At 37.0% G+C, this 26,160-nt stretch overlaps 2 protein-coding genes across 2 annotated transcripts in view; both read left to right on the forward strand.

Annotated features, from left to right (window-relative positions):
• The window catches only part of LOC102698290 (MAM and LDL-receptor class A domain-containing protein 1), a 65,278-nt gene extending 41,854 nt beyond the window's left edge, over positions 1-23,424 (forward strand). The window contains exons 16-30 of the mRNA XM_069190830.1: positions 1,068-1,297; positions 1,396-1,551; positions 3,548-3,779; positions 6,023-6,141; positions 6,732-6,875; positions 8,021-8,234; positions 11,721-11,864; positions 12,387-12,545; positions 15,799-15,978; positions 17,090-17,209; positions 18,413-18,565; positions 19,310-19,512; positions 20,693-20,855; positions 21,096-21,233; positions 23,414-23,424. Of these exons, the coding sequence (XP_069046931.1) occupies positions 1,068-1,297; positions 1,396-1,551; positions 3,548-3,779; positions 6,023-6,141; positions 6,732-6,875; positions 8,021-8,234; positions 11,721-11,864; positions 12,387-12,545; positions 15,799-15,978; positions 17,090-17,209; positions 18,413-18,565; positions 19,310-19,512; positions 20,693-20,855; positions 21,096-21,233; positions 23,414-23,424 (2,366 nt within the window). The remainder of the gene's footprint in view (positions 1-1,067; positions 1,298-1,395; positions 1,552-3,547; positions 3,780-6,022; positions 6,142-6,731; positions 6,876-8,020; positions 8,235-11,720; positions 11,865-12,386; positions 12,546-15,798; positions 15,979-17,089; positions 17,210-18,412; positions 18,566-19,309; positions 19,513-20,692; positions 20,856-21,095; positions 21,234-23,413) is intronic.
• Positions 15,835-26,160, forward strand: part of malrd1 (MAM and LDL receptor class A domain containing 1) — a 175,606-nt gene continuing 165,280 nt past the window's right edge. Inside the window, exons 1-8 of the mRNA XM_069191079.1 lie at positions 15,835-15,978; positions 17,090-17,209; positions 18,413-18,565; positions 19,310-19,512; positions 20,693-20,855; positions 21,096-21,233; positions 24,441-24,575; positions 24,880-24,999. Of these exons, the coding sequence (XP_069047180.1) occupies positions 24,464-24,575; positions 24,880-24,999 (232 nt within the window). The 5' untranslated portion in view covers positions 15,835-15,978; positions 17,090-17,209; positions 18,413-18,565; ... (2 more) ...; positions 21,096-21,233; positions 24,441-24,463. The remainder of the gene's footprint in view (positions 15,979-17,089; positions 17,210-18,412; positions 18,566-19,309; positions 19,513-20,692; positions 20,856-21,095; positions 21,234-24,440; positions 24,576-24,879; positions 25,000-26,160) is intronic.

Consider the following 26,160-nt stretch of genomic DNA (forward strand, 5'->3'; position numbering starts at 1 on the left):
TAAATATAATTACTAAAGGCTAAACTATATTTTACAGCACAATTAATCAGCAAGACAGATTAGTTGTATTCCATACCTTTCTGACAGTGATTCATTAAAACACCTTTTCTTAAGAAGCTAAGAAATGTTACAAATCATGAAGAAGTCATTAACCCCTTCTAACACATCTGTTATTAGTTATTAATATTAAGTAGATAGTAGTAATTACCTGAAGGATCTCATCCAGCCATTCTTGAAAAACCAAACCACTGTCTTCAACATGGTTTAGTAGTTTATTGCATACTTCCACAACCCCTTGAAGTAGAGAAGTACTGAGACTAAAAGCACTTCAACATAGTTTCCACTTCTGTGCACTGGTTCATGTTTTGCTGTTCATTCTGAAGAAGTCTGCTGGATTGACTTTGTTGATGCCTTTGAGGATTTTGAATACATATTGTAGCACATACGGTCGACATTAGAGGTTGTGCGAGCCGGCTTACCAGTGCTGTGATGTCACCACCCGTCCCTGTGAATAGCAGGGACTGCACCCGCCGGGCTGATGGGAGATTTCTCTTTGGCTCAGCTGGCTGGGTCCCTGTTGAGTGATGCCGGAGGCCCAGGTTCGAGTCCCCAGCAGTTGGGGGGGCTGACCTGAGGCGGCAGCGGTGAGGGTGCATACCCACATGAACCCGAGAGCCGCTACAATATATCACATCCTCTCATAGTCTTCTCTGTTCAAGACTAAATTGGTTAATTTCTTTTAGCCTGTCAATATAGGACATTCCTTTAAGCTGCTTTAAGAATCTGGATTCTCTTCTCTGTACTGATATATATTTCAATAACATGGTTACCAAATTTGTACACACTCTTATAATAAATGAGGCCTTACTAGTACATTCTTACATTTTTAACATACATCTGTTGATTGTTATATTATGCTTTTAACTACTATATTGTACATAACCCAGACTTTTGTTTGCCTTTTTGATTGCTTCTCTGGATTGTCTAGAAGATGTAAGCAATGTGTCAACATAACCAGCTAAGTCAGTTTCATACGTATCATTGATAAGCATGTCATTTTGTTTCAGGAGAGTGTGACTTTGAGAATGGGGTGTGTGGCTTTACCCAGGACAACACTAATGATTTTGACTGGATTCTGGAATCTGGTTCAAATAACCCCATTGGCCCTCTGATTGATCACAGCTATGGCAGTGAATATGGCCATTATGTGCACTTTGCAACACCAACACCTCTTCAATCACCAGTCAAGGGTTACTTGGACAGCCCAACATACCTGCCTTCCAGATATTGCTTGAAGGTAACTTCAAAGCCCACATATAACTAGTTGTGTAGCATTCATATTCATTCTCACTTACTGTATGTTACTGTCTTCACCATTTTGTATCCTCCCTGCAGTTTTGGTATTACATATCAGGCAGTGGTGTGAGGTCCCTCAGAGTATATGGGAGGAGACTCCAGTCACTCTTCAAGTCAATGTGGAGCTCAGAGGGGACCCAGGAGGATGAGTGGCTTGTAGCCCAAGTTGACATTCACTCTCCTGCTGCCTTTCAGGTACTGTATCTGAGTCTGTAACTGTATTGAACAGACAGGCAAGTCCATTCAGTTACATTTCAGTGTAGCTCACCTTGTCCGCATGCAGGCTATGATTAACTGTGACTTGAAGCTGTATTATGAGGAGAACAATACAGTGAAAGAAAGAAATGAATTAGTGCTCATTCACCATACCTGCAGTGTAAGGAGCTAAAGACAGAAAAGGTGAAAATGCTGTAATTTCAGGTATCTTTCAGCTTTGTTGTTCTGAGGTTTCCTATAGCTGAATACTTGTGCCAGGACTATGAAACTGTGATGGTTCCTTTTAAAACTACAGTTCTTCATTCATTCTGTCTTTTGTTCACACTAAAATCCCTTGAGACCATCACTCTTTTTGATAAATCAGTGCCTGAGCCTAGTCTCAAAATGAAGAAAACCGCAACCACAAGGCCCATTCTGTTGTGTTGTGTATAGGCTTGGCTATTACTAAACTACACCTGGATACTTTTCTTTTCATGCAGTTTTGAATGGATGGGAGCACTGCCAGTTTACTTCTTTATTGTACCATAACATACTGTATCAGACAGCTGCAGCTTCTTCCATTACTGATTTATTACTCCTACTATACAAGTAGATAATATTATCTGCTTTGTCTTAGGAAAAACACAGGGAAACACAAAACTAGTTTTTAGACATGTTTACAGGTATACTGAGCATCAAAAGAATCTTACCATTTATACTGTAACTGTATTTACTGTAGCTTCTTAACTGTTTTATCAAAAATTTACCATTTGTTTCATAGCAAGTGCACTGACATTTTATTGAAAATACACAATTAATTCATTTACATTTGTCATTCAAAGTGGGTCTATTGTGAAAGTCACAAGCTGGTATTATGAGTGGTCACCATTAGAAACAATAAAAACTGTACATCTGTGATGCAGGCTTTATGCCAAATTGCAAATGTTTTCTTATGTTATTATGTCTATTACAAATTATAGCCTGGCAAACGCATATGCCTGTTTTGCCTGTTCACTGGTCCCTGAGTCCTAGATGCCACAAAATGTCACACTTTTGTTTTCAGTTAGAAAAAAAAAATCCCTGTTTTACAGTTTGCCATGTTGTTCTTGATGTAATTTTGAACAATTTTCATTGCACTTTTCATCACATCAAAAGCTGTTTGGAGCCATCTGTGATTAACATAACAAAATGTAGTCAATCTTTCTGGTCATAATATTATAGTTATTTGAATTGCTCAGGGATTCCATTTTACTGAACTAGAGGGGAACAAATATATTGGTAAATGTAAAACAGCCTTTCTTGCTTTGTGCAGCCACTGCAGATTATTGAATATCTGGATATTGTTTTTTTCTCTTACCTGAATTGGATTTTAGTATACTGTAGTGGTTCATTTTTTCAATAAACAGAGCACTGGAATCACATTTTATTTTTAAGCAAAATTGAAACGAATGCAGGCATGAAAGGTGCCCTCAGGGTTGTTTAATTTTGATAATTAATTCATAGTCTATTATTCTATGTATAAAAATATCTGTTGTTTTTATTATTCTCATTCATACAGTCTGAACATATTTATAAAACTGCTTGTTCAAAGGCTTAATGGGCATAGTTCCCATGCACTATATATACTGTAGTATATATTCTAGATACTCCATTTAACTAAATAGCAGGATCTGCAAATATCCATACATTGAGGTTCAAAAGAAAGTTATCAGACAAGATCCTTATCAGTTAATTGATAATCCTTTTTGTTGTTGGTCCACTGACATTTTATTAAACAAATACGACAGAGGTAAATTGATTCTTCTGATTAGTTATTAACACAGCTGATCAGCTGGAAGTGTAAGTTAGAAGCTAGCCGATTATGGCCACAATTGGAAACTGTACCTGTGTTAAACCTATGTCCAGGATGCAGATTCTCTCTTGTGGGATTCTGTCCCATTTTAGAGACCAGGCAAGTATTCCTAAGTATTCAGTTTTGTACATTTTCTGTGTACAGGTAACATTTGAGGGGAACATTGACAGTGGAGTGATGAGTGTTATAGCTGTGGATGATATTGATATTCGAGAAGGGGCTTGCATACCATTGGGATCATGTGATTTTGAAGATGACTCCTGCACTTGGAAGAATGCTTTTGAGCTTGATCAGTTTGACTGGCAAAGACGGACTGGCCATTCACACACTGATGCTTCAGAGCCAGAGACTGACCATACACTGGGAACAATATTTGGTGGGTATTTCTTGTTTATAGTTTGATTACATTAATTACTTTTCTGTCAAAATAAAACAATAAAGAATCATTAATCATTTTTGCATATTGAACAATTTTTGCACTTAATAATAGTTTATGGCCAGGATGGTTGGGATCCTGAATGATGGATTGGGCTTTAATGCGACAGCAGATGGTGTGAATCTCATCGATTGATGGTAAATCACATCCTGTAATCCTCTGTGCCATTGCCACAACCCTTTGTAGTGCGTCTCTGTCATGCATGGTAGTATTGGTGTATCATACAGTGATGCCACTATTGAGGACACTTTCTATTCTGCTGCAGTAAAAGTTCATGACTAAATGCTTCACCATACCACACCTCAGAAAGTGCAGGCACTGTTATGCCCTTTTCAGACTGGCTACACTGTTGTGAGACCAAGCCATGTTGGTGGAGATCTGCATACATAGGAACCTGAAGTTGCTGGCAGTTTCCACTGCTTTGCCATTGATGCTGATTGGAGCATGACTCCTTTTGGGTCTCCTGAAGCCCACAATGAATTATTTTGTCTTATTGACATTCAGGGCCAGGCACCATATTGTAAGATGCTTAAGAGTCTGGCATAGAGCAATTTATATATGACAATTCTAGGCTTTCCAGGTACTTCATGGTCACTGAAGTAAGTGCCACTGGGCGGTAATCATTCAAACAAGTTACCTTGGTCATCTTAAGCAGTGGTACATTTGTGTTTCTTCTTAAAGGACTCTGGTACACAGATGACAGGGACAGAGTTTAAAAATGTCTGTATACACAGGAGATAGCTGGTCTACACAGGTTTTAAGCACATGAGGGAACACACCATCTGGGCCGGCTACTTTGCGGGTTTTCACTCTCTTTAAGGCTCTACGCACCTCATGCTTAGAGAACTGTAACACAAGGTCCCCTGGTTTACTGGGAGCCTTGAAAGCAGGCTTGGTGTTCTGAGCCTCAAAGCGTGAGTAAAAGGTGTTCAGGTCATCTGGTAGAGATGCTTCAGTGGAGGAAATACTGCTTTATGGTTTGTGATAGCCTGCAAGCCTTGTCATGTGCGCCTTGAGTTGCTCCCAAGCTGTTTTTCTAATTTGTCCTTGTATTCCTGTTTTTCCAGTATAATAGGTTTCTCCAGGTCGTACCTTGATTTTTTTATACAGTTCTCTGTTACCTGATTGGAATCAGCAGACTGCGAATTGAGTTTGCAGTGAATATCTTTGTTTATCCAGGGCTTCTGATTGGGATATATCCGGATCTTCCTGGTAGGAACATGGACATAGGATGTAGGATGTGACCACCTCTGTATACTCATTTAGATCAGTGGAAGAATCTTTGAATACACACCATTTAGTCTGCGAGTTCTTGCTCAACAGCGTCTGAGCAGCGCTCCATAGTCTTTACTGCAGGTGGTGCACATCTTAGCGTCTACTTGTAAACAGGTAGAAGGAGCATTGAGGCGTGGTCAGACTGAAATGCGGCCGTGAAATGGAGTGGTATTCTCCATTTGGGGCAGAGTGGTGGCACTGTGGCTAAGGATCTGCACCTGTGGCTGGAAGGTTGCTGGTTTGTTTCCCACAAGCGGCAGAGAAATCCTACTCCGTTGGGCCCCCGAGCAAGGCCCTTAACCCCAGCTGCTTCAGGGGTACCGTATAAATGGCTGACCCTGTGCTCTGACTCTAAGCTTCTCCCCCTGTCTGTGTGTCTCAGGGAGAGCAAGTTGGGGAATGCGAAAAAAGACAAATTCCTCATACAAGAAATAGTATATGGCCAATAAAGTGATCTTATCTTCTTATGTTCTTATGTTTTTTAACTTGCAGAACAACATTAAAAAAATACATTTTACAATGACTTCTTAAATATGTTTTGCATTATATACTATATACTGTAAATACTAAGAATATGTGATTCCTATTTTTAGTCTTCTGTCTTGAAAAATGAAATGCCTGAATAATTATGATCTGTGCTACATTGTAAATATAAATAAACATTCCTTAAAGAATAATTTCTTAATTATAGCACTTGATGTCTAATTAAGTATGATAGAGATCACACTAAATCTTAGCAAAACACTATACTTTAGCTGGATATGATATATCAAACATAAACATTTGTCATTGGCAATATTGCCTGTTCTCTCCTTTTGTTAGCAAACATAAGCAGAGAGCCCTGCTGTGTTATAAAATATTTCATAATAATGCCAGTACTGGGTGTTTCTGTTGGTTGCTTTCATCAGGCACTTATCTTTTAATGGACACCTCTCCTCCACGAGTACAGAACGATACAGCTTGGCTACTGTCACCTTTTCTAGAGTCTCCAATGATCCACTGTGTCAAATTCTGGTACTACATGCAGGTGAGGGAGAGAACAATCCACATAATATCAACATTTATGAAACAAAGCAGCACCGCAAAGACATGTTTATCAGATAGGCAATACACGCTTGCTGTGTATTACAGTATTTTCTAGCTAATTTTAAAATTTCCTTTGGGAACCTACTAAAGATTCTCACAGACATCCTGTGCTATTTGTTTTTGTGCTATAAATCTACAATTAAAAAGGGTGTGACATTAAGTCACATTAGCTTCTCAAACAATATTCTGCAAATATGAGCAAGCATGCACCCTATACCTTTATATACTCATTTATATATGTTAGTTGTTGTGCTAGAGAAGTATTACAAACAAAATCAGCCACAAAATGATACCAGGCTTGTTATTAAGTCTGAGAGTGGGAGTAAAAGAGAAACTCTGGATGAAACCCTCCACTTTGATTCATTTAATAAGTGAAGAATGAGCTAGTTATGCTGAAAACTGTTTCATTAGCTGTTTTGATATTTCATATTGTTTTTTAAAGTGAAACTGCACCTTTCTATGATGTACATAGAGATGGCCTTTTTACTGCAAAGATGTGTATTTTTGTGATGGTTTGATGGTTTCTTCCAGGGCAGTGACATAGGCTCTCTGACAGTGAAACAGCAGTGGGCTGATCGCTCAGTTGTGGATCTGTGGACAAGACATGGAAACCAGAGTGAAAAATGGCTTCAAGGCTTTGCACTAATGTCGATAGATAAGCTGGAAAAGTACAGGGTAAAAGCTTACAATATATTTTAATTTAACAAATCTGAATCATTTTTTTACTTAATATATACATGTTCCATGATGAAGTTCAGAAGCCTGCCAGTTCCTAAAATCACACATTTCTGTTGTGCCATCATGAAGGGAGCCATGTTGGGCACGGGAACATTGAATAAATGGCAGGATGGACATAGTGAAGAGGTGTTGAGTGGAGTGGTTGTCTGCGTACATCATTGTTAGAATTGCTTCACTATTGTCCACTGAGAAGAGGCAGAGATTGACATGAACTCCCTTCTCAGTAGCTCAGTAGCTCAATGTCCACTGAGTCCACCATGTATGAAAAGGTTCTATAATTAAGCTACTGATAAATAAAATTTAAGACAGATTTCAGACAAGGGGAGAAACAACAAAAAGTCAAACAAAATTCTAGCCTCGCATATATATAATGCAATGTAAATCAAAGAATGTAAAATTTTAAAATACACTACTTACTGTAGACCCTATTTAGTATATAGTGTACAATTTTGGTCATTAGAAAATAAAAAGGAGTCTGTCCAGAGGAGCACATCAAGATACTGTACATTCCTTTAAGAGCTTAAAGGAAGTCTACGACCTTATCCAAATACTTAAAATCCTTAAAAATATTGACAAAGTCAGCCCAGTAGACTTCATAATCAACAGTAAAACGTGAAACTGAGGACAAAAGTGAAAACTACATGGATGTCTATATATAAAAAACAAGAATAGGTGACACTTTACACAACCAGCTTTTGGATTAAAGTACAAGCTACCCAGTCATGCCAAAGCCAAAGCCTTGGATTCTTTCAAAAGCTGGGTGGACAAGAAACTTAGATCAAATATCTACTACTTATCTACTTCTAAATGGATGAGACGGGCAGGACTTCTCAAAAAAAAATATCAGGCTTGAGTTCTCGGTAGTATATTGGGTTATGTTCAGCAGGGTTTGAAACGCACTCTGATGATTTCTATATTTGTTTTAAAAATATAGCTCCTCACAGAAACACTTGCTTGAGACACACAGATATCTTGCACTTTTCAGAAGATAAGAAAGACAACTTTGAAAGAAATTGTTTACATCACAAAAGATTCTTTGTTATCATTATTCTGATTATTTGATTTTTTTCCTTTTTCATTAGGTCATATTTGAAGGTGTGGTTGGAGGTGGTCCAAAGGGTGACATTGCCATCGATGACCTGTCCATTGAGTCTGGCACGCTGTGTTTGACTGAGCCCTTACCTCCCCCATCCTGCCAGTTCCAGTGTGGAGGAGGGTGGGGACAATGTGTCACGCTGTCCGAAGTCTGCAACTTCAAGACAGACTGTGAAAGCACAGCTGATGAGACATTCTGTGGTAAGTGGAATCAACAAAGCTCGATTTCAAAATGTCATCTGTATAAGAGGAAATATGAAGACATTGTACCAGACATGCTGGATAAGAATATAATGAAATAAGTTCATCCTAATTTGTTCAAGTTTAATAATGTTTGTCATACATACCTTGACTTGTATGTAAATCACTATGCAAAAATGCACAGCAAAATGCCTATATAAAATAAACATCACAGGTAATTAGTTATATTTTATGCTCAAAAGTGTGGAAAAACTATATTCTTCTATATCTCATGCAGTTGCCCATACTTCAACTGAAATACACAGAAAACAGATTACTGAACAAGATGTTTCTTTCTTAACAATACTGTATATGTTTTCTGGGACAGTTTTTCACTATTATTGGTACCATGTTTCTACCTCAAGGATCCCTTAGATTAAGGCTTTGTTCAGTAAGAATCTGACTGCATCAGAGGCGTGTAGACGCCAGATGACAGGGGTGTTACGATTAGATCCAGTCACCAAACCATGGAGTAAAAAATCATGTTTAGTAAAGCTTAGCTGTCAGCCACACTTGCATGTTGCAGAATGGAGAATTGAATGCATGATTGCTTTCCTTTTCCTGATGAATTTAGAAATCTCTTCTAATACCTTCTCTAAAAGATGAGAAAGAAATATAGAACTCAAAAAAATATGTGAGCAAGGACACATTCATTTTTATTTTAAAATTTTTTGTTCACAGAAGTAGGAGTAAAATTAGTATATGTGGGACAGTTTGAGCTAGTGGTTCCAAATACAAAGCAAACAATAGCGGTAAAATTATTCCTGATTATTTTCCATGATTATCACTTACAAGAGCCCCTAGAGGTGGAAAAATGTGACAAACGCTTGATGGAGTCTATAACAGAAGTTTAGGAGGAAAGTTAGATTCTACACACTTCTGTTTGCCTATGTACAGTATGTAAGTCTCTCACCCAGGACTTAATTTCTTCCACATCTCCCCACCACCCCATATACACCCTTGCAGAAAAGTCTACAGTATGGTTTCTCAGATACAGCAATAGTGAGGAGTGGCTTGGGCAGCTAGGCTGCCATTCCCTCAGCTAAAGGCAATGAACATTATCAGATGTAAAACACCCTTTAGTAATAAATGTCTGATCATATTGTACTAATTTTGTCATAGCATACTGTACTACTTTGTGTCAGAGCAAACCCCAACTTTACCAGAAACTCCCCCAATCCCCTCTGTGTCAAATAACTCTTATACCACTATGATGCAGTTCCCCCCCATTTCAACAGTGAAAAACAGCAGAGCAGAAGCCTCTTTCAGCAACACAATGAAAGAATGTAAATATAATTTTTCATTTAATGATCGAACACTGCTGACATGTAACTGAAGGGTCTCTAGGAAGCAAAGACAAAATCTAACAGCCTGCTAACATTTAGCACATAAATTATTTTCAATTTACAATTGAAAGACTAATTCTTCAGGCATTGTTTCTTTTTTGTAGCATTTGGCATGTACACAATTGTGGATATAAGTACTTAATGAAAAAATCATTGATCGCTCCAGCAGAACTCATCCTCATGCTTGTTGCATTTATTTACTTATAAATAAAAACAAGTCAGTTAAAACAAGAACCGTTAGATGTTTGTTCTGTATGTACATCAAATTGATGATTTAATGAGTTCTTATAAATTCAACACTACTTGCAGACAATATAAGATGTGTGCAAATCAACCTTTATTTTAAGGATTCAGGGAGCCATGAAGCTTGTGATGACATACCTGAGTAGAACTACGGCACTAGCATTACAAGGTCCAAAGCCAATTTAATGAGTTGAATGTCAGTTGAACGTGGTATTAATTGATACCAGAAATAAAACTGTGATACTTTCGGTGGTTTTAAAGTTGATAGTCATTGTTAGCAACACCGGCCTTTAAGAATTTCTGACAATTAATTTACAGTGATCTGCAACTGCAACATTTATAAAGAAGTCAGATCACACATTTTTTAACTCGGCTTTCGGTGACTCAGGTGTCAGGAAATATGAGGACTCAAAATCCATTCATGTTTATTTCCAGTTTGTTCTGCACAGTTCAAAACAGTTTGCTTTCTAGCTGTTGTTCCTACTTAGCTAAAAAAAAAGTTAAATTATTTTAACTTTCCAAAATGGTTACTTTTAATGAAAGTTTGTAATTGTTTAGGGGACAAGGCTTTTAAAGATTGCTGTTAGGACGAGTATAACAGTGTGATTATTCATGCAGAACTGTGATGCAGTGGATTCTCATTAAACTACTAAGGTTTGATACCAAAATCAATTTTGTCTCAGAAAATATATTTTTTGGCAAAGAATGAGAATATTAGCTACATTTTTCCATTTGAGTGGTTTATTTAGGGTCAGGCCATTTTTCACATAATTATAATGGAGATCTACAGTATAATTTCTCAGACACTATAAAAGTCAGTACTGCAGAGAATGGATAATTATTCTTCTGTTTTCTGCATGTGAAATTAGCTGTTGTAAAGACTCTTATTTATTCTACACCATCAAATGAAGCACAATATCAGTTCATGTGTTTAGTGACTAGTAACTTAAAGCTTCAGTTTTATTTCTTGGATTTGTCTATTTCTGCTGCATTTTGGTATTAACTGAAAATTAGCTTTTGACCAAGGTAATGCAAGAGCAAACGAAGAGTGAAATCACTGTATATAATAGCCTTTTTTGATTTTCAGTTTTTTCATTATTACTTTTTTTAATTCAATGTGGCTTTAAAAATACCATGCCTGCTAGCTTCTTTAGAAATATGAACTAATCTGAAAGCTATTTAATTAAAATGGTAATCAGTTGCAAACGTTAAGATGTTTATTGGTGAATATTCTAGATAAGGAAGGGATAAACATACTCATGAAGTGCCTGGGCCTGTCTTGCATAACACTGCTTTTCTATAATGTTCCATGTACCGTTGGGATTTCAGTACACAATAAAAGGATTTTAGTGAGAGGTAAAGGGCAAATCTAGGACATAATGCACATTATTTTATTAGAACAGCGGCGATTTCAGTTTCAGGTCACAAAGTGTTGCTTTCTGTTGTGTAATGATATGTAAAGTGAAGAAAAATTGCTATCAAGATCAGCATTAGCAACTGAATGGTATCATCTTGATTTTTAGTTTGCCTTATATTGTACTCTTATTCGAGTCCTTAAAATTGCCCTGGTAACCATTTTGACCCAAGGTAAAAGATTCTATGGGGTAAGCCTTGTATCAACACCTGATGCTACAGTGGCACTTACAACCGCTGCACATCTTGAAAAGTCAACTAAACCTTGAAGTTAGGTCTACAACCAAGAAAGTCCTGGTAATAAGACCCTTATTTTAACCATTGGACCTATTAAATACTCAAGTAAATAATTAAAGATTTGCAAAGTTACTGAATATTTTATACTATAATAGAGTACTGAATACTTATTGGTATTGTATCTCTGTTTTTATTTTCATTTTAAAAGGTTATGATTGCACCTTTGAAGAAGAGGGTGCCTGCGGATGGAGTGATGACAGTCAGGGTTCTTACAGATGGCATATTGGCAGTGCATCAACATCTGAATTGAATTTGGGACCCAATTATGACCACACCACACTAACAAGTCATGGTACTGTATGTACAGTTGTGTTCTGTCCCTCACTAACACAGACACAGATTCTGGGGGGGTATTGTGAGAGATAGATATAGATAGATGCTCTTGCTGACTTCATTAGTCAGGCAGTTTAAGGATGTTAAAACATTTACTTATTTGCCTGAAACTTTGTTTTAAATAATGAGGAAAATGGATTTGGAATGAATTTGGAGCCCTGCAGAACCAGCAGATTTTTTTGGAGGGTGCAGTCTATTACTATTACTCCTGAGTTCTCCATCAATTGAATCAATATCTCTTATCTTCTCATCTCCCTATAGTGAACTGATGAGGTTTCTGACACTGAATAGGGAAAGCTACAGCTGCTTATGTAGATTTACAGCACTGGTTAGCAAACATTTGTTCCAAAATTTTGGACTGAATGGAAAATACAAATAGATTTAAAACTAGGCAAAAGGTTTTCAGCTTCTTTTTTCTTGTAAAATAGCAACTCGCTATTTTATAGCAGTATAGTTTCTTAATCTCCCGATTGTTTTACAGGTCACTATATCTATGTGGATACTAGATTTGGTAGTGAGGGAAGCCAGGCTATTTTACGGAGTCCCCAGCTGAAGCAAGCCAGCGCCACATGCCAGATTGTGTTCTGGTATCACATGGAAAGATCAAAGACAGGAGCCCTCTGGTTATCCCATGTCATTGGTAAGAATGTATTTTAATTTTTGAGCACAGTTTATGTATGTCTGAGGGTTTTAAATGTAAATGGTGATTTTTTAAAATGTTTGTAGCAAGTACCATCATATTGGGTGAGACAATATAATTGCCGGTTCATTTAATGAAATATTGTATTACTCCACGAAGATTTGCAGATTTGCTTTGGCCAGTTTGTCAGTTTAAGAAACAAAGGATCCAGTGCAAAGTGGTATGGATAATCTGAGAAGAAACAGAGGTCATGAGGACACTGATGTCTAGTAATATGTGATCGTCTTGTACCCTGACAAATGCCTGAAATAGTCATGCCTGAGTCTTCAACTAACCAACACATCTCAAAGGTGCTTGTGGGAGATGTCTGCCATGGTCTGTGGTTCTTACCTGATGATAACCCAAATATTCCCAAGGTTCATTTGGGTGAACACCTTATGTGCGAGAAGGAATGCCTGTATAGTCCTTGCTTTGTGGGTCAAGCATTCAAATTCAAACAGGTTACATGGAACTACGATTTAAAAGAATCCACTCTGACTGGGCTTTAGAATTAGAATGTACAGCAGAAATGTGATTTTCTTCAAAATACAGTGTATATATAAAATATTTAATAAACCTTTATTCAAAATATTCTATAGTTTGAGATACTTAAATGCTGCAGAATCCTATTTTTTAAAATACACATAATTATAATGCATAGTGATGCCATGAAAACCCTTTATGTTATGAAATTATGGAGTCTAACCAGATTTACCCACCTGTAAATAAAAGTGTCACGCCCTCTGCAGCCAGAGAGCATTCCTACTCTGTCCTGAACCTAGTTTCCTGTGCTTTGCTGTCCTTCCGGTGTCTCTCTCTCTGGGGCTATATATTTCCATGTCTCTCATTCCCCTTGGCTCAGCATTGAGGTTTGGATGTCCTGAAACCCGCCTAGCACCAGGTTGCCCCACGTCTGCTACCTGAGGGCATAGGTTTCTTTATAGCATTTCCTGAACAGCTGAGCCCGGGCTAACCCCCGTCTCGCCGCTACGCATAGGGTCTTTTTCTCTCTCCTGCCATTCCAAGGTTCCACGGTTCGTCCCTTCCGACATCTGTGACAAAAAGAGAAAATAAGAACTAGGTAATCAAGGATACTAAAGGTTAATGGGTTTTTCGCTTTGACTAATGGAACCTGCTACACTGCTTCAAGCAAAATAAATCCATCCAGAGAAACCCATATGAACCTTCTTTTGCTTCTTTTGTTTTGTAAACCTGCTGCCTAGAATTTACTTAGGGAGCCTAAAGTCTTAAAGTCTAAAGAATTTTAACAATTTAACAGAGCATATACAAGTTTTCCATTTATTTATTGGGATATTTTCGATCCATGAAGCTGGTGTTCTGAAAATACTGTATATGGGGACTTTAAATAAATCTTGCTCTCTTTATATATTTTTTTTCTATAAATGTTTAAATATCATGTGAGACTATATATATACCCTATTTTCTTCCTCCTGATTGTGGCCCCACAACATTGTATTGGGATTGATAAAAGTAAAATTCCAACAAATGTTTTGGTGTTTTAATTTCTACTACATCAGCCTGAAAGAAGAAATTGAACTAAAGACCAAGTACTTTTACCATTAAAAGGAATATGTTGTAGTACAGAAATTCTTGTCAAGTCTTATTGCAGAAAATTATAAAAAATGTGCTTTTCATAGGGTTCTAGTCTCTGTCTCCCAGGTTGGGCAATGAGACTACGACGTTTAACAAAAAGTTCAGATTTTCCTGTACTTTAAGCTTGATTGCGCAATTAGACCTATAAGTTGCTTTATTCTTATTTCTGCTTTTACTTTTCTCAGTCTGGCATTCAATCCATTCACCGACAAGCATTAGCAAATGGTTACTCACTATGAGTTCCTACAGCGCTTTTGCGTCAGGCTAACAAAATCCAACATCAGTTCCATGATTTCAGGTTATGCCTTCTGGGTCAAAACAGCACCTTTCACAGTCTTTGTGAAATCCCTGCCTGTACCAATTCAATCCTAGATTGGTGTTCCTCTAAAAACATGATTATCCCAAACACCCTGATAAACCAAAAGCCAGCATACCTCAGGTTCTGCATTGGTGTTATTCACTTGCTTTGATCTCTTTTTGGGATCTTGTCAGCCTTGACTTTATGGTCAGGCTGCCATTTCCTCAGTCAGGTGACCCAAATTTGAATCCCTAAAAATTCTATTTGTGCTGACTCCAGAGCCACAACATGTAACCCAGACACAGTACATCACCAGCTTAGGAGCATGTGTTTCGGTGGTCTGTCACTGTTATTGGCTTTGTGAGCCCCTACGGGATCATGTGATATACTTGTGGTCCCCATCTGAAGAAACCTGCACGGTCCTAATAGCACAGTTTCCATTTGCACAATCACTTCAGTTTGTCTACCCACTTCTATGGTCCCAATCTACAGTCTTCCCCAGGAGGGACAGAATGGGTGCAATCCAATATAAGACTCCCCAAAAACTCTCCATTGCAAAAATAAACGTTTCAGTATCCTGCCGTGGACCATTCTGACATGCATAATCTGGCTTTGCCCTTTATGGTTAAGCTTTCCTTCTCTGGAACATTCTGCACGTTACCTGGCTTAGCCCTTTTACTTTTCCACCTATCCACTATCTACTGTATACTATCACACCATCATCCCATTGTCTTGTCACATAAATCAGAATTCAACCAAACTACTGAATTATGATTTATAGCAAACATTGAAAGGGAAGTATTAGTTGTGAAATATGATTATCAAACTGATGCAGTGGATATATGTATAGGTATTATTTTACAACAATAATTCATGGTTATGGTGTCTTTTAAGAGTAAGGTGTTGCTTTACTTACGTATAGGTAGGCATAGTATGGAGATTAGCACTCCTGCCTTTCATCTCTTGGTTCAGTTCTCTTCTTGCTTGATGTGCCTGTAGCTGTTTGCATCTTATCCTGTTTGTGATCCCTGGTCTGTCTGTGCTACCATTTTTTCTGCTTGTACTGTACATCCCTAGAGTGGATCTACAGACTGAACCAAGTAATATCAGGTATTTCATTCTGTTCTATGAGTACATATGACCTTCTTTGCACCTGGATGTTGACATTCTAGGAGCTATAGAATTGGTAAAGGCATGCATATTACTGAGCTATAAATCTTTTTTGTTGATCTTCTAAAACCCAGTCAGGGCTTGTCAGTCCCAAAAATGTGAGTAACATTTATTTCTTTCCTTTAATTATAGAATCCAGAGAGACTCTTCTTTGGAGCCTGTCAGAGATACAGGGTGATGTGTGGAGGAGAGAGGTGGTTCCTCTGGGTAGGATTGTCCATGAGTTCCAAATTGTGTTTCAATCTCATGTGTCTACTGTTCTGGAAGACATTGCCCTGGATGACATCTCTTTTGAAAACTGCGCCTTACCAGGTACAAATTTAACTTGTTACAAATTATGCTTTTTTTGTGGGATGTGCACTGATGATGAGGAGTTCTGAAGTTTGTCTTTTGGTCATGTAATTTTTTTGCTTTGAACGCACTTCCTAAGAAGACATCTTAGAATCTTTTTAATTAATTTAGGATGAGATCATTAGGTACAAATACAAAATACTTGAATAAAATTTTGATACAGTTGTGGTGTTTCTATATTTTTTAGTTGTAGTAAAATAAAAAGAGGGTATAGTATTATACAGTTAGCTTGCCGTTAATATACAAAAAAATATGATATGCAAATGAATTATTCTACTCCTTCAATGTTTGAATTATCAGCCGTTATTCCAGTTATAGATGTTGGCCAGCTCTGTATTCCAGAGACCGTGAACAGTGAACTGCTAACTGCGGGCAACTCCATATCTGTGACTGCTTTTTCATTTTCAAAACTTTAATAAAAAATCATATTTCATATATTTATGAAAAACAAGTTTGCTTTTACTCAAGTATGAGTTTACCCAAGAACAATGTCCAGGTATGTTTATGGACTTAAAGTAAAATTGTACACCAAAAACTGTCTAAAAGAACTAAATCTTTTTATCCTCGAACAGAGAAATATGTGAATTGACCTGATTCAAGTACTCAAAATCCTGAAATGCACTGAAAAGGTCAATCTAGTGGACTTCTTCAGAATTACCTGTAAAACAAAAACTAAAGATCAAATGTGCTCTTCTAAAAACTGCATGGAAGTGCATTTAAAGCTGAGAAAAGGGTCCTGAGTGTTTGGACCAGGCTTGATAGTGGTGTTACCAATGTCTTTAAAGAATCAGCTGCATGAGATCCTCTTATCACCCCCACTATCAAACAAATGAGCTAATGAGTTGAATGGCATCCTCTTTTTGCAGCCTTTCCATTCTAGTGTTCTGATTGTTGGCTTTTTATAATCTACCCATACTATTTTAATGTGTTCTTAAGTTTAATTGTGAAAATATAAGTGTGCTTGAGATAGCACTGATAATCTCATTGATTTGAATAAGAAGTACAAACAGTATCTTTTGTTCTGAATTAAGTCACATATTCATGTCCGTGTGATGTGTTTGATATTTTCCAGAGTTTAAGCCACAGTGTGTTGAGCAAGAGTTCCGTTGTGGGAGAGGGTCATGCGTGTCTGCAGATCGCCTGTGTGATTTCACTGATGACTGTGGGGACAACACTGATGAAAACAACTGCGGTAAGCTCCAGCCCAGGCCTAAGGAATCAATCTAACTTAACAGAAACTGAGCAATTAAACCTCTTCTGGTTAATACCAGCATTAGCTTCTTTATTTTGTTATTGTATAGGATGTTGCAAGAGTTGAAACTGACTGTTGCCTTCTCATTTCCATTTTCCATATAAGACCTCCAGTGGGTCACAATATGTTTTATTACTAAGTCAAAGACTGGAAACACTCTATGTTCTGCTCAGAAATTCGATTTATTTTGCATTGTGTCTGGCTTCAGTATGCATTAATATAGTCCTATATTGTCCAGGATAAGAATATTGTCCAAACAAGAATTTTAGCGCACTTTACATCTCATCAAAAGTAGTGTTGTGAGCAAGCTAGTCTTTGATGTTTTAAAATAATTTCAGGGATTTCTATTATAAAACAAAGAGAACAACGGCTGCCAAGGTCCTGTATGTGAGCCACAGCTTGTGGAGCACATTGATATTTTTTATGTTCTTGTTTATCCACTTCTTATTCTGTTTTTCTTCCCCTCAGTAGAATGAGTGCTGAAGATTTTAAGGTCGCTAACAGCTTGTTTTCATTAACAACAATTTAATTTATAAGACACAATGAAAAGTATGCTTAATGCAGTTGCTTTGTGCTGACTTAAGGTCCTGTTTCTTAGCCAATGCTTATTTGTTCATGTGATCATGATTTTGAAACCAGAGAAGTTATTTTGATTCATAAAATTAAATCATGTTCTGAACGATAAAAATATTTATGTCTTAACAAGAAATACTTTGTTTCTTATTATCAAATCAGAACCATTCTTGAGACCATCTAGTTAAATAGTTAAAAAGTTAAAAAGAACAACTACAGTAGAAGTTAATTCCAAGCTGAGGAGTATAACAGAAAAAAGAGAGAAAGAAAAATGTTTTTTGTACTATTAAGTTGGTTGGTGGGTTGGTTTGACCAAATTCTACAAATGTATATTGCAGTATGTAGTGGAAACAGGAATTTTAAGCCCATTTCTAATAAACCAAAGTTTAGAATTTATATCAGTCATGAATTATATCAATCAGTTCTCTTTCTGCCACTCCTTAAAAACTCATTCATAAAAACATAAAAGCTGATTCCTAAGCCCTAGGTATCTTTATTGGAGTGCCTGTATGCCTTTTTTGTAATGTACGTAGCTTTTTCCATAACATGTTCTCATTCTTTCTGTATTAGATGCCTATCCTGGTCGCTGTAACTTTGAGTCTGGCCTCTGTAGCTGGACCCCAGTGAGTCAAGATGGGGTCAAATGGTCTGTGGGAACAGGTGGTAATAAGCCTCTGACTGAGTTATTCCCAAATCGGGATCACACAACAGGGACATCTGCAGGTACACTCAAATTAAATCTAATTCTCAGGATGCCCTCAGGATTCAAAATCCTAAATGCCCTTAAGTTTTGAAGAGCTTTGAAGATATATAATGGATAAAAGGCTAACATATTTGGCAATTTATATACCGTTCTGGTCATCATAAATAATAATAAAGCTATGCATTTCAAAGTTATTTTCTTTCCTTCATCACGGGGGAAAAAAGACAACAAAACCCTAAATTGAAAACACCTCAGCAAATAAAGAGAAGGACAGATAATGCTCTTGAATGAGTTCCGTGCAGACACTGTTTAAAGATAAAAAGCGAATGTTTCTGTGGGACTTTATAAAATCCAGAAGGGTCCTTCTAAAATCAAACCAGTGAACTTTTCTAATCCAATAGTAAAAGGCACAATGATTTATATGAAAATTAAGAGAATATGAATTTAAGGATACACAAATAGTAGAGCTGGAGCAAATTATTCAGAAATGCACTTTATTAAAATGGAAGAGTGAGATTTATAGTTCAATAAGCTACAAATAAGGTGGACCTTATAATCTTCTCAACTAATTATATTCTTATCACCCCTCTTATGCTCCTTACTGGCCCAAAGTGTGTCAACTCACCTCTGGACCTCTAAACCACTGGTATCCTGCAGCAGTGGAACAGCTTCTTCCTGATTCCGTGTCTGTATATGAATGCTTTTAAAGAGTGTTTTAGTTGGTGCACAGTTCTGAAATGCCTCCAAATATTCCTTTTTTCAAGGTCATTTTTTATTCATTGACATCCCAAACCTGCCCCAGGGAAGCCATGCTGCTCGAATAGGCAGCCCTCTGCTGACTAGTGCCTCTCAGTGTGAACTGCGTTTCTACTACTACCTGTCGAGTCACAAGGCTGGTGCTCTGAGGGTCTACCTGAGGAACTCCAATGACGGACCACTCGAACTACTGTGGGAAAGGCAAGAAAAGGTGGGATACACAACAGCTGTTGGTTTCATTTGTCCACTTCAGTGATTATCTTTCATAACTCTCCACAGTAACATATCTACAGTATACATGAGGATCCAGGAGGTAAATATGTAATTATTTCACTGAAGCATTGAATATTACTTTTTCTCTCAGTTTGTTTGCCATTGTTTTTCTCCATACTGTTTCTTTGACAATCATATGTTAAGTGTGGTTCTAACTAGACACAGTGGCAGCACAATGAGCAACTGTGAAACAATTAGGGATGCTACAATATGTGTTGTGTAATTTTGTACATGAAACTTCACCTCCTCTAGACACAAAGCAATTAGTCTTAGATTAGGCAAATTGCAATTGTTCTCCAAAGGATTCCAAAGAATGTAGTTTATAGTTTGTATCCATTTAGTTTGGCATCTTCAGTTATTAATGAGCTATGCTTTACCACTTCAACATTGACAACAACACTTAAGGGATAAGAACTGTGCAGTCTTTCTTCCTGCTACAGTATCTTCCATATTAAAAAAAAACATGTCCTTTATCAGATTTTGCATATTGTGATCTATGCTTTTAGTGTTTGGTTTATTAATAAACATTTACAGCAATTCTAGTTACTGACTAATCCTACAAGACTATGGGAAATGTGTTTGTCAAAGAAGTGAATAAACAGTTCTTTGCAATCTAAAGGCAAATTATTGTGCAATATTGTGCATGTTGTGAAGCATTGATTAATTTTTTGTTGTATTATTTCTTCTCCAGAAGACTTCCTGAATTATTTTTATTTGCTTAAAATATCAATCAGATAATCAAGAACATTATTTATCAGAGAATATATAAAGAAGCTTTAAAAACTAATGCTATTGGTTCCAAAAGTTCTAATGCGTTTTAATACCTTTCAGTATACTGTATATGACACTGTACTCAGAGCATTAACACTATTTTATGAAACATGGAACAAGCACAACAAAAATCTGATATCTCTATATCTCTAAGAATCTCAATTCTCTATTTTAAATTTTAATGCTATCCAGAAGGACTGTGCATTAAAATTTCAGTTGGGGTCATATTAGGATTACTGTACTATGATTTTGTGTTACATAATTCACAAGGTTGTTCATTAGAAGATATGCAAGAACAGATTCAATGGGTGATCCAGCATATTTTTGTATTTATTTGTTCCCTAAAGATTGGCCAATACTATGAGAGAGTTGCTGTGGCATTGATCAGCCAGTATCCATTCCAAGTAATTATTGAAGGAAGTGTCCGTGATCTAGCAGGCCTGGGATTGGCTGTTGATGACATCTCATTCTCATCAGGCTGTAGGACCTATGAAGGACAGCTTCCTCCAGGTATACATACTTCACAGAGTTCAGAGATACAGTGTTCTCTATTATGGCTAATGCTTGTGAGTGTCATAAAAGCACAATTCCCTGTTTAATGCATTGGTGAAGTTCTGGGGACTCCATGTAAAAACACCTAGCAGTTTAAGAATATGTCCTGCAATCTCAATCTGCTCAATCTGTTTGTACTATATAGTGACGGTGATGTGCATTTTGAGATTAGACTCAAAATCTGTCTTTGTCTGAAAGGTTCCACACAGTTACCTCCAACAGTAAGTCCTTGCTCAGACAATGACTTCCAATGTGGTGATAATCGGTGCATCCCAGTCTTCTACTGCTGCGATGGAGTTCCTCACTGCTCCGATGGACGAGATGAAGCCACCTGTGGTTCGTCACTTCTTTGTCATTTCTTTACACAACACAGTAAAATACACTTTCCCATGTGACTCTTTGTCTCTTAGTTGTTGAGACCTTCTTATTTGTTCAATACTTGCCATTAAATGAATCTGGTCTCTACATTGCTTGAGAGTAAGAGGCCCTTGTTCAAATAGTTAGCATTCTAGTCACAAAAACATCACTGAGAAAAGCATCACATACTGTACTACTGTTAAAAATACGTAATGAATGAAATCAGACTAGGTGACATAGTGGTGCTATCTATGGCCAGCAGCCATATCACCCTGCAACTCACAACTGGCAACCCACTGAAGCTAAGCAGGTGTGAGCCTGGTCAGTACCTGGATGGGAGACCTCCTGGGAAAAACTAAGGTTGCTGCTGGAAGAGGCGTTAGTGGGGCCAGCAGGGGGCGCTAACCCTGCGGCTCATGTGGGTCCTAATGCCCCAGTGTAGTGACGGGGACACTATACTGTAAACAGGCGCCGTCCTTCGGATGAGACGTAAAACCGAGGTCCTGACTCTCTGTGGTCATTAAAAAATCCCAGGGCGTTTCTCGAAAAGAGTAGGGGTGTACCCCGGCGTCCTGGCCAAATTTCCCATTGGCCTTTATCAATCATGGCCTCCTAACAATCCCCTTCTATGAATTGGCGTCATTACTCTGCTCTCCTCTGTGTGGTGAGCGTTCTGGCGCACTATGGCTGCCGTCGCATCATCCAGGTAGATGCTGCACATTGGTGGTGGTGGAGGGGAGTCCCCATTGCCTGTAAAGCGCTTTGAGTGGAGTGTCCAGAAAAGCGCTATATAAATGTAAGCAATTATTATTACCTAACACCTCTGGGGCGCTGTCTGCATGGAGTTTGTATGTTCTCCCCGTTTTCACATGTGTTTCCTCTGTGTGCTTCTTCCCTCTGTCCAAAGACATACTTTACTGGTAGGTTAATTAGCTTCTGTGAAAATAGGCCCTGGTGTAAGAGTGTTCATATACTGTATGTGATTGTGTGACCCCTGGCATGGACTGGTATGGCTAAAAACCATTATGAATATTCTGTTACAGCAAAACTCTTCTACCTAAGAGTTATCAGATTAAATACTGTGGAAAGCCACTGACATACAGCTACAAATAATCATATCATCTTCTTGAACAAATATACTTAATTTTATGTGCCATATTTAAAGGTCCATAGGAGCAGTTAGCAAAACAGTCAATGTCAATAGTAAATATTCCAATAAATTATAGGGCTCCTGAGTGACAAATAAAAATATTAATAAAAGAAAAATCATTTCCTTTCCCTTTAGCTATAGAGTAGCAGATGTGCTTTTCTTAGGTACAGCAATTATACACTGACAGAGATACCTTGCCAGCACACCATTGCAGACTTTTCTTTCCTTAAACTGTGCCCTGGTGAATAACCGTTTATGAGTAATACTCATGTCAAGTCAGACATTGATCTTGCCCACATAACTTTATTGCTATAGCGCTTCCATATATAATAATAATAACAACAATAATAATAATATTACTAATAATAACAATAACAACAATTATTATTATTGTTGTTGTTATTATTAATTTATATGTAAACACTACAGTTATTATTATTAATTATTATCAACGATTTTTAATTATTTTTATTATTGTTGGTGTTATTATTATTGTTATTGTTATTATTTTTATTGTTGTTGTCATCATAGTCTTTACTACTTTAAATGTGACTTTAAAATTTAATTAGCTATTTTTATGCTTGATGTTTGGATACTGTACATGTACTGTATGTGTATCTAATCGATCCAATCTGCAGTGCTGATTTACAGTGCCTTTCAAAAGTATTCATACCCTTGCTACTATGTCCTGTTTGGAAAATTAACACATCGATTTAAACATTTTATTCGATACCTGAATGGTCAAACTGAAGGCTAAGATATGTCAGTTATGTTCCTACAAAAGAGAACAAAATTAGATATGCTATTTGCATAAGTATTTCGACGTATAATCAATGTTTAGTGGAAGCACCTTTGACTGTAATTACAGTTGCAAGTCTCCATCAGCTTTGCACACCAGCTTGATGCAATGTTTTCCAGTTCTTCTTGGCAGTTTTCTCGCTAAAGCTTTCTCTTGCCTGGGATTCATTTATGGACAGCAGTTTTAAGTCCTCCCACTGATTCTCAACAGGATTCAAGTGAGGACTTTGACTGTGCTTTTCAAGAAAATTCACTTCCATATTCTTAGAAGTCTCCAGTATAGCTTTAGCCTTGTGCTTTGGTTCATTGTTCTACTGAAAGGTGAGATTGTGTCCCAGGTTTTATTGTTAATCTACTCCAGTGTAGCTTTCAGCCATTGTCCTGCTGAAGGAAAAAATATTCATCAAGCCTTTAGAAGTCTGACACAGGTTTACCCCTAAGATTTTCCAGCACTTTGCTCCATTTATGTTCCCATTGACAAGCTCCCCAATCTCTATTGATGAGAAACAGAACTATTAACATACAGTACATGCTGTCACCACCATGCTTGACATTTGCTCTCTTTGGGCAATTATGACTTTTCCATTTTTTTTTCATAATAATTATCTGTTTTCTTCTTTGTTTTTGCTTTTGCTTTCAACGTATGACATTGGTTGTATATACAGTATAGTAAATGCAGATTGCAGCTTCAAGGTGTCATGAGTAAGGGTATGAATACTCTTTTAAGGCACTGTAGTAAAGTTTGTTGCTTGTATTAATATGTTTTGATCTTATTATCTTAGTCTTTAATTTAAAGCCTCTGAATCTAGGGCACTGATCTGTGAAATGCATTTATTTTTCTATTAGAAAGTCCATGGGTGATTTAATTCACAGGACTCTTTCAGACAATTTTTCTGTGATACAGAGCTGCCATAGAGACAGTTTGCATCTTAAGGGGAAAGTTAAAAGTCTTCCATTTTCAATTCTACTCAGTTAAATAGTATTTGTACACTTAGTATGTAGAATAAAACAACAGGTTATTAGTAGTTATTGGACTACAGAGATTATTGGACTTTATATCTGTGTGGTAATAATGTTTAATATTTTAATGTATTTGCACTGAGATAGAATTGTGGAAAACTGTAGTTAGAGTGACATTCTTTTTTCAATGCTCCCATTTTTAAAACTTTTTTGTATACAATAAATTCCATTTTGTGCTGAGAGATTCAGTTATTAAACACATGCTTTATACCGTACAGGCACTTGTGCATTTGAGGAGACGATGTGTGGGTGGAGAGATCTTAGCACAGGCTTGCAGGCTTGGAGACTACAGCAGGGTTTTACAGCAGGTGGTACTGCTCCAGACACAGACCACACCACTGGGACTGCATCAGGTATGGCATTCTGGTGATGCATTGGATGGTATACACAGAACAGTGGACTAATGTGAGCATTCTCATCAGATTCTAACATTAGTTTAAATAGGTTTCCCTCTCTCCCTCACACCTATTGAAGGCTCCATACCCTCTGCATCTCTTTTCTTTTTCTTTCTGCATGAAATAAACCTTTACCTGTTTCTTTGCAGCCTATGCATACTGATGCAGCTACCTACTTAAAATACATATTGATCAGCTAAAGAGATGCATATGTTTTGATAGAGTAAAATAATAAAAACATAATTCATTGTTTGTTTTTAAGGCTGGTATATCTTTGTGGACTCCTGGACTGGTGTGTTCGAAAGTGAAGCTATTCTTGAAAGTCCAGTGCTTGGCGAGTCAGCCAGTTCTTGTACAGTGAGCTTTTGGTACCACATGCCAGGTAAGGAACTTGTAGTAGTGAATGTCACTCTGTACAATAAATTACATGTCCTCACCAGAGAATAACAGAGAACATCATTTAAAGAAGCAATTTTTATATACTGTAAGTGTCATTCACTTTTAAAAAGTTTCAATGAAGGATTCATACAGTTTGGGGATCTGCATAAAGCCATTACCTAGTCTGGAATTGCTCTAATTTTCTGCATTTGCACCAGGAAAACAATCATCTGATATATGCCTACATCTCACCCAATCATTAAAATAAGCTCTTTTAGTCTCCTGAAGAAGACGTGTTAGTATGAATATTTTTGACCATTCATGAAGGAAGGATCGAATACCCTTCTTTCACTAATTCTAGTCCTACTAGTTTCATTTTTCCTAGTTTTTTTTTTCAGGATGCATCTCCTAGATCTGTGTATATCAATAATATTGTTACAAAAAGGGGGGTTACAAAAATGGAGAAAATCCAGCACAACTTAGTAAACATCTTTTGGTTTAAAGCTCTAGGAAATGGAAATATTGACCTATGTGTCTAGATTCTGAAACAGACGTCCATTGTCATTTGCCTGTAACAATAATCATAAATTAATCGAATGAATTCAGACCTCCACTTTTTGTTGATCTTGCTGTTGAAGTGTAAATTTCAATGCATTGTGAATACAGAAATACATGGATTGCCATGGTTTGTCTGTCTATTATTTGCTTAGACCTTTCAGATTGCAGGTTACTATTTATAAATACTATGTAACTATTAACACCACATTATTAATTAATAAAATGTGGTAAGCATGGTAACAGTTTGGGATTTGTTATTATGAATATGAAGTAGTAAGCATCAGTTCATTTCATATATTTCAGTTCATAAACATGCATCAATGCTATTAACCTATTACAGGTTTGTTTGAGGGGCTTTCTAAAGAGGATGTATTACAGATATAGTTCTAATAATAAGATAACTTATTTTTAATTTACAATTCAAAATTTAAGGATTACTTCCATGTCCTCTACAGATTTATGCAATGCATTCAAGGATCTTTGGATGTTGTTGACAAAGGGTGTACAATTTTGATATTGTAGGTTATTTTTGATTTACATTATGCCACTTTAAATGCGTTACAACTGAATTTGTGCTCTTTTAAAGTTTGTACATAATATTTCGGTA

Source organism: Lepisosteus oculatus, chromosome 6 (assembly GCF_040954835.1).
Source record: "Lepisosteus oculatus isolate fLepOcu1 chromosome 6, fLepOcu1.hap2, whole genome shotgun sequence".
Classification (NCBI taxonomy): Eukaryota; Metazoa; Chordata; class Actinopteri; order Semionotiformes; family Lepisosteidae; genus Lepisosteus; species Lepisosteus oculatus.